Source organism: Tamandua tetradactyla, chromosome 4, assembly GCF_023851605.1.
Source record: "Tamandua tetradactyla isolate mTamTet1 chromosome 4, mTamTet1.pri, whole genome shotgun sequence".
Lineage (NCBI taxonomy): Eukaryota > Metazoa > Chordata > Mammalia > Pilosa > Myrmecophagidae > Tamandua > Tamandua tetradactyla.
The window spans coordinates 112392462-112409727 of NC_135330.1; the positions used below are offsets into that span (position 1 = coordinate 112392462).

At 39.2% G+C, this 17266-nt stretch overlaps 1 protein-coding gene across 2 annotated transcripts in view; it reads right to left on the bottom strand.

The window, feature by feature from the left end:
- Positions 1-16883, bottom strand: part of LRRC63 (leucine rich repeat containing 63) — a 70852-nt gene extending 53969 nt beyond the window's left edge. Inside the window, exons 1-4 of one of the 2 annotated variants that reach the window (XM_077158263.1) lie at positions 16795-16883; positions 15726-16012; positions 10897-11589; positions 10330-10398 (exon numbers count right to left, since the gene is read on the bottom strand). In XM_077158263.1, coding sequence (XP_077014378.1) covers positions 10330-10398; positions 10897-11589; positions 15726-15810 — 847 coding nt within the window. In that variant the 5' untranslated portion in view covers positions 15811-16012; positions 16795-16883. Of the gene's footprint in view, positions 1-10329; positions 10399-10896; positions 11590-15725; positions 16013-16777 lie in introns of both variants that reach the window. The other variant, XM_077158262.1, reaches the window with a different exon arrangement.
- Positions 16884-17266: the final 383 nt, after the last annotated feature.

Below are 17266 nucleotides of genomic sequence, written 5' to 3' on the forward strand. Positions count from 1 at the left end.
ACAGTCTTCTGGTTTATAAACCAGCCACAAAATAGCCTGACTGGGCATCATCACTTGGCCAAGTTGACACCAGAACCTAACCATCATATTTATGATGCTTTGTGATTTTTTATTTGATACAGGATCTTGAAGATAAAAAATTTTTAAGGGTCTGGATAATGCTGTCTTCATCAGTCAAGCATTAGGTTTTCTCTATTAGAGAGATTCTATTAAACTTTGGTTTTGGACTTTGTTAGGTCTGGTCTATTTTAATTTTGTCCTTTCTCTTAGGACATGGTCCTGGTTCAGGCATGGGTTCTCTGGGTCTTCAACTGAAAGCCCCATGCATTTACCAAGGCCCGTCTGGTTTGGCAGACCTGAACTCTAGTATCTGTCTCCCCAGCATGTGTGACTGCTCAAATCTATGCTCAATTCCTTAGTTTCTCAGCTGATAAATGTTTCTTAAGAGTCTTGCCCTGCATACACACAGTTTAGAAATTAGCCGACACCCTGAAGGAAGTTTTTGTGCAGGCTTTTTGATTCATTTCTCTTCACTTCCTTCCTCTCCATGATTTTGTCCCTCAAGTCTTAGCTATATTGGTAGCTCTGAAGTCTGTCTGCTATCTCCTTAATATATTAAAATTACCATTTTCTACTTGGTCTCTATTCTCCCATACTACAAATGCCTCAGGCAAAAACCAGGGTAAATGTGGAAGCTCACCTCATAAGCTCTCCTTCTTTCAAGGATTGTAGCCGCCCAAGCCATACCTGTATTGGTTACTGCCCAATGCTGTCAATATCTAGTTTACATATTTTAGTCAGCTTTAATAGCTGATTTTGGTGGGAGGCTAATCGAATATAAAGTACCAAATCTTGGAGAGAACCAGAAGTCATCCATGGTTATTTTTAATTCTGTGTCCAATAATTACAATATCTGGTGTTTCCGTGGATGTGTTTCTACAGCTTATTGTCTCTGATAATTTCCACTCATTTTTGTCTTTTTCTTTGTCTTTACTGCATGCTCTATTTGTGAAATTGTTTGTAGAAAAAATGTAATCTTCCTTTAAAGATGACTTTCATTTGTTTCTGCTAGGCAACTAGGATCATAAACACTTACGGATTCTCCTAATTCAAATTTAGGTAGGAAAAATCACCTTAGGAGCATAAGTGGGGAAAAGAAAAGAGGACTAAAGCAGAGCTATGAGGAACAATATTTAGGGGTGAGGCTAAAGAAAAGGAATCTTTGAAAGAAACTAACAATCACACAGAAGTAAAAAGGGGAAGGGGCCAAGATGGTGGCTTAGCAATGTGCGCGTTTTAGTTCATCCTCCAGAACAACTACTAAATAACCAGAAACAGGACACACAGCGTACCCCAGTCTGGACCAGCTGGACCGGCTGCAAGCCTCCCCAAAACCGTGAGTTCCCCAAGCCATGGCGGCCGGAGCCAGGTGCCCCTCCCCCACAGGCGGCTTCCCAGAGGGAAAGGAAAGAGACTCTAAACCTGGTCAAGGCAGAGGTCACTCATTGGGCTCACGGAAAAAGAGGAAAGGGGAGGAAATGGAGGCTTTACTGGCTGTGTCTCTATGGAGACTTGGCAGCCTCTGGATTCAGTAGCAGGACTTCTCAGGCTGCAACTGCCCCAGGCATAGGCAGATATGGGCTGCTTTCAGGGCTGTCTCCCACCTGTGCCTTCCCCAGAAGAGGGGTGAAGTCCAACTCAGGCGGAATTCCTCCCTCAAGGAATTCAGACCCCAGGGCTTGGCAATTTTGAAGCCATTAAAACAAGCCTACGACCTCTCCTCCGTCTCCACCACGCCCCCAGCAGGGAGAGCCTTCCAAAGTTAAAAATGCCACAACATCTTTTGCTGCTGCAACCCACAGGCAGACGCACCACATACTGGGCAGGATAAGAAAAGCAGAGTCCAAAGACTTCACAAGTAAGTCTTTTAACCTTCTGGGTCTCACCCTCAGGGAAAACTGACACAGGTGACTCCTTGCCCCTGATAGGAGGCCAGTTTAGTCCAGGGAAACCCAGCTCGAGTCTATAATACCTACGTAGACCCTCCTAAGGGTGGGGAGGGAAAAGGCACCATACAGGCAGGGCAAGAAACAAGAAAACAAGAACTGAAAAATTATCCTCTGTTAAACAAAACCTAAGCTAGAGGTCCAGAAAAAGCTGAACTGAAGGTCAAAGAACAGATAGACAACAAATTCATCTAGCAAGAAAACCCTAGGTAAGAGAAGTGAAAGCAATCTCCAAATAAACTAATTAAGGTAATTAAATGTCTAGACGCCAGTAAAAAATAACAAATCACACCAGGAAAATTGAAGATATGGCCCAGTCAAAGGAACAAATCAATAGTTCATTGAGATACAGGAGCTGAAACAACTAATTCTGAATCTACGAACAGACATGGAAAACCTCATCAAAACCCAAATCAATGAATTGAGGGAGGATATGAAGAAGGCAAGGAACAAAAAAAAGAAGAAATGGAAAGTCTAAAAAAACAAATCACGGAACTTATGGGGATGAAAGATACAGTAGAAGAGATGAAAAAAACAATGGAAACCTACAATGGTAGATTTCAAGAGACAGAGGTTAGGATTAGTGAACAGGAGGATGGAACATATGAAATACGACAAGATACAGAAACTATAGGGAAAAAATGGAAAAATATGAGCAGGAACTCAGGGAACTGAATGATAATATGAAGCACACAAATATATGTGTTGTGGGGGTCCCAGAAGGAGAAGAGAAGGGAAAAGGAAGAGCAAAACTAATGGAAGAAATTATCACTGAAAATTTCTCAACTCTTATGAAAGACCTAAAATTACAGATCCAAGAAGTGCAGTGTACCACAAAGAGAATAGATCCAAACAGACATTCTCCAAGACACTTACTAGTCAGAATGTCAGAGGTCAAAGACAAAGAGAGGATCTTGAAAGCAGCAAGAGAAAAGCAATCCATCACATACAAGGGAAACCCAATAAGACTATGTGTAGATTTCTCAGCAGAAACCAGGGAGGAGAGAAGACCGTGGGATGATATATTTAAATTGCTAAAAGAGAAAAACTGCCAACCAAGAATTCTATACCCAGCAAAAATTGTCCTTCAAAAACGAGGGGGAAATTAAAACATTTTCAGACAAAAAATCTTTGAGAGAATTTGTGACCAAGAGAACAGCATTCAAGAAATACTAAAGGGAGCACTAGAGACAGATATGAAAAGACAGAAGAAAGAGGTGTGGAGAAGAGTGAAGAAAGAAGGAAAATTGGATATGACATACAAAATACAAAAGGCAAAATGGTAGAGGAAAGTACTACCAAAACAGTAATAACACTAAATGTTAATAGATTGAACTCCCCAATCAAAAGACATAGACTGGCAGAATGGATTAAAAAACAAGATCCTCCTATATGCTGTCTACAGGAAACACATCTTAGACCCAAAGATAAACATAGGTTTGAAAGTGAAAGGTTGGGAAAAGAAATTTCATGCAAATAACAAACAGAAAAGAGCAGAAGTAGCTATACTAATATCCAACAAATTAGACTTCAAATGTAAAACAGTTAAAAGAGACAAAGAAGGATACTATCTACTAATAAAAGGAACAATTCAAAATGAAGACACAACAATCATAAATATTTATGCAGTGAACCAGAATGCCCCAAAATACATGAGGCAAACACTGCAAAAACTGAAAAGGGAAATTGACACATCTACCGTAATAGCTGGAGACTTCAATTCCCCACTCTCATTGATGGACAGAACATCTAGACGGAGGATCAATAAAGAAAAAGAGAATTTGAATATTACAATAAATGAGCTAGACTTAACAGATATTTACAGAACATTACACCCCATAACAGCAGGATACACCTTTTTCTCAAGTGCTCATGGATCATTCTCAAAGACAGACCATGTACTGGGTCGCAAAGCAAGTCTCAACAAATTTAAAAAGATTGAAATCATACAAAACACTTTCTCAGATCATGAGGGAATGAAGTTGGAAATCAATAATAGGCAAAGCGCCAGAAAATTCACAAATATGTGGAGGCTCAACAACACACTCTTAAACAACCAGTGGGTCAAGGAAGAAATTACAAGAGAAATCAGTAAATATCTCAAGGCAATTGAAAATGAAAGCACAACATATCAAAACTTACGGGATGCAGCAAAGGCAGTGCTAAGGGGGGAATTTATTGCCCTAAATGCCTATATCAAAAAAGAAGAAAGGGCAAAAATACAGAAATTAACTGTCCACTTGGAAGAACTGGAGAAAGAACAGCAAACTAACCCCAAAGTAAGCAAAAGGAAAGAAATAACAAAGATTAGAGCAGAAGTAAATGAAATCCAGAACATGAAAACAATTGAGAAAATCAATAAAACCAGAAGTTGGTTCTATGAGAAAATCAATAAGATTGATGGGCCCTTAGCAAGATTGACAAAAAGAAGAAGAGAGGGGATGCAAATAAATAAGATCAGAAATAGAAGAGGAGACATAATCACTGACCTCACAGAAATAAAGGAGGTAATAAAAGGATACTATGAACAACTTTATGCTAATAAATACAACAATGTAGATGAAATGGACAACTTCCTAGAAAGGCAAGAACAACCAACTTTGACTCAAAAAGAAATAGATGACCTCAACAAACCAATCACAAGTAAAGAAATTGAATCAGTCATTCAAAAGCTTCCCCAAAAAAAAGTCCAGGACCGGATGGCTTCACATGTGAATTCTACCAAACATTCCAGAAAGAATTAGTACCAATCCTGTTCAAACTCTTCAAAAAATTGAAGTGGAGGGAAAGCAACTTAATTCATTCTATGAAGCCAACATCACCCTCATACCAAAACCAGGCAAAGATATTACAAAAAAAGAAAACTACAGACCAATCTCTCTAATGAATATAGATGCAAAAATCTTCAACAAAATTCTAGCAAGTCGAATCCAGCAACACATTAAAAGAATTGTACATCATGACCAAGTAGGATTCATCCCAGGTATGCAAGGATGGTTCAACATAAGAAAATCAATTAATGTAATACACCGTATCAACAAATCAAAGCAGAAAAATCACATGATCATCTCAATTGATGCAGAGAAGGCATTTGACAAAATTCAACATCCTTTCCTGCTGAAAACATCTCAAAGGATAGGAATACAAAGGAACTTCCTTAAAATGAGAAAGGGAATATATGAAAAACCCACAGCTAATATCATCCTCAATGGGGAAAAACTGAAAACTTTCCCCCTAAGATCAGGAACAAGACAAGGATGTCCACTATCACCACTGTTATTCAACATTGTGTGGGAAGTTCTAGCCAGAGCAATTAGACAAGAAAAAGAAATACAAGGCATCAAAATTGGAAAGGAAGAAGTAAAGCTATCACTATTTGCAGATGATATGATACTATATGTTGAAAACCCTGAAAAATCCACAGCAAAACTACTAGAGCTAATAAACGAGTACAGCAAAGTGGCAGGTTACAAGAACAACATTCAAAAATCTGTAGTGTTTCTATACACTAGTAATGAGCAATCTGAGGGGGAAATGAAGAAACAAATTCCATTTACAATTGTAGCCAAAAGAATAAAATACTTAGGAATAAATTTAACTAAAGAGACACAAGACCTATATCAAAGAAAACTACAAGAAACTGTTAAAAGAAATCACAGAAGACCTAAATAGATGGAAGGGCATGCCGTGTTCATGGATTGGAAGACTAAATAGAGTTAAAATGTCAATTCTACCTAAATTGATTTACACATTCAATGCAATACTAATCAAAATCCCAACAACTTACTTTTCAGAAATAGAAAAACCAATAAGCAAATTTATCTGGAAGGGCAGGGTGCCCTAAATTGCTAAAAGTATCTTGAGGAAAAAAAATGAAGCTGGAGGTCTCATGGTGTCTGACTTTAAAGCATATTATGAAGCCACAGTGGTCAAAACAGCATGGTACTGGCATAAAGATAGATACATTGACCAATGGAATCGAATAGAGTGCTCAGATATAGACCCTCTCATCTATGGACATTTGATCTTTGATAAGGGAGTCAAGCCAATTCACCTGAGACAGAACAGTCTCTTCAATAAATGGTGCCTAGAGAACTGGATATCCATATGCAAAAGAATGAAAGAGGACCCGTATCTCATACCCTATACAAAAGTTAACTCAAAATCGATCACAGATCTAAACATCAGGTCTAAGACCATAAAACAGTTAGAGGAAAATGTAGGGAAATATCTTATAAATCTTATAATTGGAGGCAGTTTTATAGACCTTACACCTAAAGCAAGAGCACTGAAGAAAGAAAGAAAGAAATGGGAACTCCTCAAAATTAAACACTTTTGTGCATCAAAGAACATCATCAAGAAAGTAAAAGACAGCCTACACAATGGGAGACAATATTTGGAAACGACATGTCAGATAAAGGTCTAGTATCCAGAATTTATAAAGAGATTGTTCAACTCAACAACAAAAAGACAGCCAATCCAATTACAAAATGGGGAAAAGACTTGAACAGACACTTCTCAGAAGAGGAAATACAAATGGCCAAAAGGCACATGAAGAGATGCTCAATGTCCCTGGCCATCAGAGAAATGCAAATCAAAACCACAATGAGATATCATCTCACACCCACCAGAATGGCAATTATCAACAAAACAGAAAATGACAAGTGCTGGAGAGGATGCGGTGAAAGAGGCACACTTATTCACTGTTGGTGGGAATGTCAAATGGTGCAACCACTGTGGAAAGCAGTTTGGCGGTTCCTCAGAAAGCTGAATATAGAATTGCCATATGATCCAGCAATACCATTGCTAGGTATCTACTCAGAGGACATAAGGGCAAAGACACAAACGGACATTTGTACACTAATGTTTACAGCAGCATTATTTACAATTGCAAGGAGATGGAAACAGCCAAAATGTCCATCAACAGACGAGTGGCTAAACAAACTGTGGTATATACATACGATCGAATATTATGCAGCTGTAAGACAGAATAAACTTATGAAGTATGAACAACATGGATGGACCTTGAGAACATTATGCTGAATGAGACTAGCCAAAAACTAAACAACAAATACTGTATGGTCTCATGATATGAACTGACATTAGTGAATAAACTTGGAATATTTTGTTCGTAACAGAGACCATCAGGAGATAGAAATAGGGTAAGATATTGGGTAATTGGAGCTGAAGGGATACAGACTGTGCAGCAGGACTGGATACAAAAACTCAGAAATGGACAGCACAATACTACCTAACTGTAATATAATCATGTTAAAACGCTGAATGAAGCTGCATGTGAGAATGATAGAGGGAGGAGGGCTGGGGACATATTGAAATCAGAAACAAAAATAGATGTTAAAGATTGAGATGGTATAATCTAGGAATGCCTAGAATGTATAATAATAGTGAAATATATAAGGTACAATTTAAAAATGTTTTTGCATGAGGAAGAACAAAGGAATGTCATTATTGCAGGGTACCGAAAATAGATGGTAATTAATATTTTAAAATGTCACCTTCTGTGTGAGACTAAAGCAAAAAATGTTTATTTGTTACAAAATTTATATTTTGACTAGTGCATTTCCTAATACAACTTATGTAGATAGTTTGATTGAACGCCAAAAGTACTTGGAATCTCAGGTAGGACATGAGATTTTGTTGATTTGTCCAGAATGATACCCTGATGAATCCCAGACTAATTCGTTCAGTGAGTGGAATGCTATCTGCAAAGCCCACTTTGGGGAGTGGTGAGAACGGGGAGAAATTCAACTTCCCCAAGTTGAATTCTTGATATTCTCACAAACAGTGTGGACAACAAAGCTATAGGCTGAGCCCCCAGTCTTGGTGTTTGTTCATATGAAACTTAACCCCACAAAGGACAGGTCAAGTCTACTTAAAATCTAGGCCTAAGAGTCACCCCCAAGAGAGCCTCTTTTGTTGCTCAGATGTGTCCCCTCTCTCCAGCCAACACAACGAGCAGTCTCACCACCCTACCCCTCTCTACGTGGGACATGACTCCAAGGGGTGTGGACCTTCCTGGCAATGTGGGAGAGAGATCTTGGAATGAGCAGAGACTCAGCATCAAGGGATTGAGAAAAACCCTAGAATGAGTTGAGACTTAGCATCAAGGGACTTCTCGACCTTCTCGACCAAAAGGGGAAAGAGGGAAATGAGACAAAGTGTCAATGGCTGAGAGATTCCAAACAGAGTCGAGAGGTTATCCTGGAGGTTATTCTTATGCATCAAGTAGATATCATCTTGTATTGAAGATGTAATGGAGAGGCTGGAGGGAACTGCCTGAAAATGTAGAGCTGTGTTCCAGTAGCCATGTTTCTTGAGGATGATTGAATAATGATACAGCTGTAACAATGTGACTGTGTGATTGTGAAAACCTTGTGTCTGATGTTCCTTTTATCTACCTTGCCAAGAGACGAGTAGAACATATGGAATAAAAATAAATAATAGGGGGAACATATGTTAAAATAAATTTAGTTTGAAGTGCTAGTGATCAATGAAGGCAAGGGGTAAGGGGTACGATAGGTATAATCTTTTTTTCTTTTCTTTCCTGTGTTCGTTTTATTTCTTTTTCTATTGTCTTTGTTTCTTTTTCTGAATTAATGCAAATGTTCTAAGAAATGATGAATATGCAACTAGGTGATGATATTGTGAATTACTGATTATGTATGTTGTTTTATTTTGTTTCTTATTTTTTAATTAATAAATTTAAAAAAAGAAGCAGAAAAAATCAGCTATGTGGTGGCACTGAAGGCAAGGAATAAAACATTTCAAGAATGCAGGAATTTGAATATATTCACTATAATGATTTTCTCTTTCAATTCAATATTAAAACGATCACTGAAAGAATTGTAAATACAGCAAAAGCAGTGCTGAAAGGAAAATTTATAGCACTAAAATGCATACATTAGAAAAGAGGAAAAATCTCGACTCAATTACATAAGGTCTCATCTCAAAAACTTAGAAAAAGAAGAGAAAAATAAACCCAAAGCAAAGTAGAAGAAAATGATAAATGTAAGAACAGAAAGCAATGAAATTAAAAACAGAATAATAATAGAGTAAACTAACAAAACAAAGAATTTACTCTGTTTCATACACCTTGAGATTAGGGTCATATTATACTTTGAAAACTATGGCCATAATACTTAGGGGCTAGGACTTTTAAATATATGAAACTTGAAAAAATTTTCCTGGAACAAAAGTATGAAAACACAACTAGAAAATAAAAATTAATAAAAGTTAAATTAAATTTTGATAAAATGTGACATTATGTCAACTTCCTGAATTGTTAAATGCAGTATCTGTAAAATATTTATCATCTTTGTAAATTCATGCATTTGATTTCCTTTCATCAGAAGAATTCTAAAATACACAGAGAAATCAGAGCAAATTAAATCAAATACAATTCAATTAGCTATGTTGAGTCAAAGTATTTCAAAAATTAAATTATAAACTACATTTTAAATTTTAAATGGAAGACTATATTTTATTTGGAAAGCAAGTACATTTTACCATATTTAATAAGATTTGTATGTGTATGTGCACACGTGTACACTCTTTCCAAAAGAAAGCCTAAAGTATGGTCTTAAAATTGCTTTACTGAGCATCTATGATACCCAGCTTTTCACTTTTCCCCAGAGATGCCTGATCCTTTGCTTACGCTGTTGCCTTTTCCCAGAAAACTTTCTTCTTTTTATCCATCTAGCAACTTCCTATTCTAACTTCCAGATCCTCTGCATATTTTACTTCTCTCTCAGAGCCTTCCCAACTTCCCTCAAGTAATCAGACTACATCATCTTTTTGACCTCAAAAAGCATTTTTTTTACACCTTCTCAGTATCAGCTATCATATTCAAATTCTGTCTAGAGGATGCATAGAGTAGCTATTAAAAGAACAGGCTCTGAAGCCAGACAGGCTGGTTCTGCTGCTTATTAGCTGTGTGGCCTTGAGCAAGTTACTAACCTCTCTATGCCTCATTATAAAGTGGGAACAGCACTAGTTCCTAACTCCTGGGGCTGTGTAGGGATTAAATGACTTCACATTTGCAAAGCTCTTAGACCAGCATGTGGCAAGTAGATAGTCTTATCATTCCACGTCTATCTGCCCCACCCAGAAGTATTTATAGTCCTAGCATCAGTACAAAGGACATAATTAAAAAAAAAACTGCTAAGTAACTGAACATGAGGTGTGACATATCTGTGAATGCCGCACCCACACCCACATCATCACATGAACAATCACAAATAACTTTGTAGGGAGGTAAATTTATATACAGTTTCTAAAAGAACGGCATAAACCCAGCATTTACCTTCAGGTTTAGCTGGTACGGTTTCCTTTTTGATGTTTTCTACATTTTCATATTCTGCAGCAATCGTTTCTAGATAAAATAAAATAAATGGGTAAATTCATTTTGGGAGGACACTTGAGAAAATTCACTTTGAGAGCACTATGACTCTGTTGCAATTCTTCATCTACAATGAATTGGGATTATCTACAGAAACACGGCCATGAGAGCGTCCATTGGCACTGATGTTCTGTCCCTGTAGTTCATCATCATCACTGTACGAATGCCTGTTCTTCATGCTGCATCTCTCTATTAGCTTATCTGATCCTCTGAGTGTCCCTGTCTGATTCTTAACCACCTCAATCTTGACTGAAGGTCCACTTGGGCCTTGGCAGACCTGTCACAAGACCTCTGTTATTGCCTGACAGTGAACCAGCACTGCCCTCTGGCCTATGCATTAATGGTACAGGTAAAAGGAGATCCCACCTTCCTCCCTGCAAACCCAAATGGGGTGTCGGTTTGCCTGCCCTCCCTCTCTCCCCTTTGCTTGACCCAACCCCCATCTTTGTAGACCACGCTAAAGTGATTTACCTATCACAGACTGCTCTCGAGTTTTTCTTGGTAAAAATGTTGATGGTAGGGTAACATTTGCTGAAATGTCATTAATAGTTAGTACCACAGCAGTATTTTGTTGCATATGGTCAAAAGGTCTTTCTAGTTTGATGGATGGTGTACTAGATAGAGGGCTTGGCATTGCTGCCTGGAAACCCATCAGGGAGGGCTTTCTGATAAAGGCAGATCCCGTGATCTTTGGTAAAGGTGAATACTCGGAGCGAACTTCTCGGAGTTTGAAAGTGGTAATAGGGGAGGGGACGCTTGAAGTCGTGGTGAACTCTGAAGAGAAAATTAAGACGTCTTTTAGTCTGTTATCAACATAAATCTTTTTTGTTTTGTATGATGCTTGTTTTGAACTTCTGGAACTTTCCACTTTTCTTGTGTCTTTCACAAAAACTCGAGCTGAAGGTGGACAACAAGTTGGAATAAATAGGGAATGAATAGCAGTTTCTGGAATGGGGGTATAAGCCCTCTGAAAATATTGCTTTGGGATTGGAACAGTCGCTTTTTCTAGTATTGGATAAGGAAGAGAGAGGTTTTGGACACTGACAGGGGTGTGTGATTGGTTTCTTAAAATAACATCAGGAAAATAAGTTTCATCTCTTTGAATTGAAGTGGCTTCATCTTCAGCAGACTCTGTATGTGATGGCTCAGTTTCAATGGTCTTGGCTAAATCAGAAAAGAAAAAAAAACACAAAAAGATAATATTTATCAAGGTGTTAGGCACAAAACTGTGAAGGTTTTAGTATTCACAGCTTTCCTTTACCTACCCACACCTCTCCAACCCTCTAAAGAAGTTTCTATATATAGCTGCTCAGCTACCAGGGTTTTTGTTGAGCTGATTGGGACAAAGTTTGAGCAGACAACTGGAGAACTGAAAAAGCTAAATTGTATTATAATTAAAAATGGCAGGACACTACTCTTGGGACAACAGGATCAACAGAGAAAGGAGTGGGAAATAAAGAGATTTTTGAGCAGTTGCCCCTAACACTCTGGGGACAGAAATGAGGAAAAAGATTTTGATGAAGTATTGCTGTTTATCATCCAGCATTATCTCTTCCTCATTTGAAAATTTTCTGAGTAGAGATTTACATTTCTTTTTAACGCTTCATGGACATCAGGCCAATGAGTGTCTTTAGAACATAACATTCTGGTGCTGGCTATAAGATATACCAACTTACATAGTTGATAGCAAAAAGTATTCTTTTCTGAATTAGGTCCAAAAATGCAATGTGCCCTCATTTTTAGGTACCTCACTGCATCCTATGCAAAAGAATATTAAATAACATTTTTTCAGTTGTCTCAGATAAGTATAATAAATGGTGAGCACCTCTACATTCTACAGAGATATCAGCTACATCAAGGCACAACTTTTTGTATATTAGTCAGGGTTTTCCAGAGAAACAGATCCTACAGGGTATACATATGTAAATATTAAGAGATTTATTATTGAAATTGGCTCACACAATTGTGGGGATTGGAAAATCCAAATTCTGTAGGTCTGGCCACAAGCTGGGAACCCTAATAAAGGTTTTGGATAAATTCCCCCAGGAGAAGCTGCCTGGCGGAAGTAAAAATAGCAATTCTCCCTACTGACTGCTGAAATAATCGCTTCTCCCATTAAGACCTTCAACTGATTAGATGGGACTTCTCTCATTACTGAGAATATCTTCTCAGTTGATTGTAAATATAATCAGCCAGAGATGCAATTACATAACTAATGATTTAAGTCCATGAAATATCTCCACAGTAACAACCAGCCCAGCGCTTGCTTGACTAAGCAACTGGACACTATCACCTGGCTAAGTTGACACATGAACTTAACCATCACAGCTTGCAAAGAGATGGCCAAGATAACTGTTCAACCCTTAGCCCATTACCCACCTGTTGTCTACACTTAAGAGAGGCTCTCGATTCAAAGGGAGGATTTCTTTCGAAGAAAGCTATGAAGTGCTTTATATTTCCCTGTTCCTCCCCTCCCTTGGTGAGTGGAGGACGATGATTTTCTCCCACTTCAAACTAAGCGAGGGGGCCTCTCAACTGTTAGAGAATGGAAGTATCTGTCACAAGGAGAAAGTAGCATTCTGCCTTCTACCTCCCCCAGCTGAAACTGGCAGAGCAGTAAAAACATACAGGTCCACCTAGTACTGCTTTTGAACTAAAGTAAGGGAATCCTTGAAACAGCTTGATCTGTGTCTCCTGGAATTTGAGGGGTACGGAGACCAATGCCTGACTCTAACATCTAAAGCAGGCTGGAACTGCCTTTGATGGCAGATCAGAGAGTGAGGGTTGCAGAGGATACAGTCGGCACTTTGAATCCTTGGCCAGATAAAGATTTTGGTGTTTCTATCTGCTAAGTGGCTGTCACAGACTGTAAGTGGCATAAAGCCATCTCAAAAGCTCCCCACCCCAAAAGACTTTACTCTAAAACGAGGCAACCCCAATAGAAGGAAGTTGGGTGATGTTAAGTCAGAATAGATGAGGGGTGTTTTAAATAAACAGCCAGAGGGTACATTAGCTTCCAGTTGTCTCAGGGAAGAGTGCAGCTCCGAAACCCCCAGAGATTGTGTGAGGGGTTGTTCTAAGTGTCTTAAGATGCAAAAGTGCTTTACCAACATAAAGTTAGTATATGGAAACAGAGGACACTAACGCCAGATTACTATTCGAGTAAGACCTTCTCCTCCCTTAACTCTTCTCCACTGTCTGCTCTGGTGGAGGAGCCAAAAACTACTCTATGAGTTGGGGAGAAGTAAAGGAATGAGATGGAAAAAGTAATCACGCTCCTCTTTCCCTTGGCTTGTTTAGTCTGAGTTGGAAGATAGGGCAAACTCTGAATTGGATGCTAGATGAAAGGACTGATGTAGATTGAAATAGCAGTTTAATATCAGAAAATGAGACAGGACAAATAGATGGACGTGACTCGAAAAGTCCTGAAGGGGGGGGGGTGGGCAGATGTATGCCATGTGAGTTTGGAGGGCAGGAGTGGGAGAATAATAAAGCTTGCTTTCTGTTTATACAAAACTAGCTCATTCAATAAAAGGGTCACCCCAAGAATTTCAGCTTCTTTTTCTCTCTCTCTCCCCCATATTAAATAAAGCACAATAACATGAGCAAACACCTACATTAGACTTTGGACTCCTTTTGGCTATCACCATCTCACCATATTTAGCCTTTTCTTCAGGGCACTGAAGGATTTTCCAGTCATTAATTTGATTTACTCTCCTCTCATGATTTTTCTCTTTGTTCATGTTACTTTTAGTCTGCAACTTTTTTTAAATTAATAAGCTTTATTTTATAGAACAGTTTTAGGTTCACTAAAAATATGAGCAGAAACAGCCCTTGCACCCCGTTTCCCCTATTATGAACATCTTGCATTAATGTGGTACGTCTGTTAAAATTGATAAACCAATATTGATATGATATTATTAACTAAAATCCATGGTTTACATTGGAGTCTACTCTTTGTACTTTCCAGAAATAAGACTTGAATCTGTAGGTAGAAGGCAAACCATGTCCAAGGCAAATTCATCTAAAAGAATCAATACCAAAACATAACCTAATAAAGTTTCTGGATTTCCAAAAATAAGAAAATAACCCTTTGGGCCATCAAGTAAAAAGACAAAGGAATGTACAACGTGAAAAAAATTAGGTTGGCCTCAGCAATATTCAAGGCAATGCATATAAAAATCTTCAACAATACCAAAAAAAAAAGTGTGACAAGCATTTTAGACTTAGCAAAAGAAATCAAATAGAGACAAAAATTAAAATATTTTGTATATTGTTTCCATGTCTACTCTGAAAACCTACTAGAGTAGTCATCTCAGGAGGGGCAATTTTGCTCCCCAGGACACGGTGGCAATATCTGGAGATATAGCTGATTGCCACACCGGCATCTACTGGGGAGAGGACAGGCATGCTGTCAAACCTCCTACAATGATAGGCACAGGACAAGCCTTACTTTGCCACTCCCTTTCCCCAACGCCACTGCCCCATCCCCAACAAAGAATTATTCAGTCCAAAATGTTAATAGTGCTGAGGGTGAGAGGGCCTGTGCTAGAGGATAAACTTCAACCAAAAGACGAATGGAGGAACCATGGTGATGAGTAATGAAGCTACCTTATTGAGGATATTATTACAGAACAGATTGTCAATACAATCCCTGGTAGAGTAGAAATGATATAACAAAAGTTGAGAAGGTAAGTCGGAGAGGAAATTGGAGATAGTATAGGTCTGTTGATTTATATTTCCTTAATAGCCAAGGGCCAGTAAGTAACAACTTAATACTGTAAATCAAGTTTCAGACTAGACATATGTATATTTTAACATTACAAATGTAGACACTAAAATAGTAAATACAATCAACTAAACTCAGGTGGTAGAAGAAACTGAGAAAGGGAAGGAAGAGAAAATATGCTAATTTCATCATCGCATATCATGCCATCTACAGAAAAAGAGGATTAACAGTATTTTATAAAGTTATCATTGTAAAGGCGTTTCATCTTTACTTCATGCCACCTACAACTGCAATTTTACATTTGCTTGTATGATTGTTTTGATTATTCTCTACCCTAACAGAGGGTAGCTAACACAGGGGAGGGAGAAATTTTGTTCACGAGCATATCCTCAATTCCTAGCAATGTGCTTAATACACACTTGCAGAAATGAATTGGATGCTGTCTTCCTACAACAAACATTTCTAAGTTACTAGTCATTAACGAATGTCTTTATTGTGATTCTGTGTAGTAGAGATTAAGGAATTTCTATGACTGTATATTACCATTAATACATCTGACAAATACACATACCTGTACGGACTTTCATCATATATAAAGGCAGCTTAGGGAATTTTGGAGGCAAGGGTCTTCGAAGAAGTTTTGGTTGCTTTTGCATTTTAATTAATAATAAGCGCTGTTTTTCATAAGTAGTGGTTAAGTGAGAATTGAAAATTTTAAATATATTTGAATTGTTGGTGAAAAATAATTCATTAGAATGTAGATTACATCTTAAAGAAAATCTTTCTGAGCCAAAATTTCTGAGCTTCAATGAAAATCTTTCTGAAATCTTAAACTCAACTGAGTTTAAGAAGAATTCCCTTATAAGAAAAAGAGAATAAGAAAATAAGTCTTAAAAACTTCTAGAAAGAATCCCAGATAAAATTTACTAAATTCTCATTATCATAGAATTTTTAAAAATGTATATACTATCACTAACAAGGAGCATTCTAAAATTTCCCGTTAGTAAAAAATTCACTTTGCCAATGCTATTTCAGCTAGTAAAGGCTCATTTGCCAAAAGAGTAGAAATGACAATCTATTTTTATTTCCTGCCTCTCAAACGTTATCACTTTAAATTCGAAGAGTTTCGAGTCTTAAAAAGATGAGGGAGAAAGCTTCCCTCTATTATTTAAGCAAGCCTCTGAGGACCACCATATTCATTCACAAATAGGTTTTCTTTCTAGAATGATTATGGCTAGTTTTCAATTTTGACCATTATACTTGGGCCATAACTATTTAGCCCTAAACAAGTGGGGCTTCAGCATAGTGCGGTCGCCCAGGCTCGCTCTTCCAATTCACAGCTTAGAACCGGTGGCAGAAGATGCACCCGAAGCCACATGCGCTGAGTCTGCAGGACAAGCTAGGAGAGCCTGGCCCGTCACTTATTCCCATCGCAGCCTGGAAGGACGACGCTCCAGCTGCACAAATGAGCCATTCGCCCCCAAAAGAAAACTTTACAGACAAGCGCTCGAGTTTTTCTCCCCGATAGTACACCCGGCCTGGTGCGGGTACTTTTCCTTCCGCAGCATCCGGAGGGACTCTGCGTAAGCCCTCGGGCTCCGACTCTCCCCTGAGAGCAGTCACCTGCTTCTCAAACCAACCGGTTTTTCGTCTTCCCTCTCCTTTTCCTCGGAATTTAAGCAGCGGACTAAAGCTGAAACGAGGTCGCGGGTCTTCCCCAGGGATAGGGATACTGTCCCCAAAGAAAGGACCCGGGCCACCCTCGGGTTGTGACAAGGTGCGGTCAGAGACCCAGGAGACCCGCCCTAGCAACCGGGTCAGGTCCAGCCAGCGGATGCGCAGGCGCCGGAAGGGCCAGGCGGGGTGGTGGGGCCCGCGGGGGGCAGAGCAGGCTGGGGGTCACGGCCGGCCCCCCAGTGGGCGGGGCTGGGGCGGGCGGGCCAATTAGCGAGGCTAGGGCCGGGGTGGGCGGGGCCGGGGGCGCGGCCGAGCCGCCTGGTTCGGTCCGGGGCGGGCGGGGCCCGGACCCGGGTGGGACGGGAGGCTGGGTCCGGAGAGGGTGGGTCCAGGGAGGGCCCGGCGCGCGCCCGCGGAGCCCTGCGGAGCCACCCC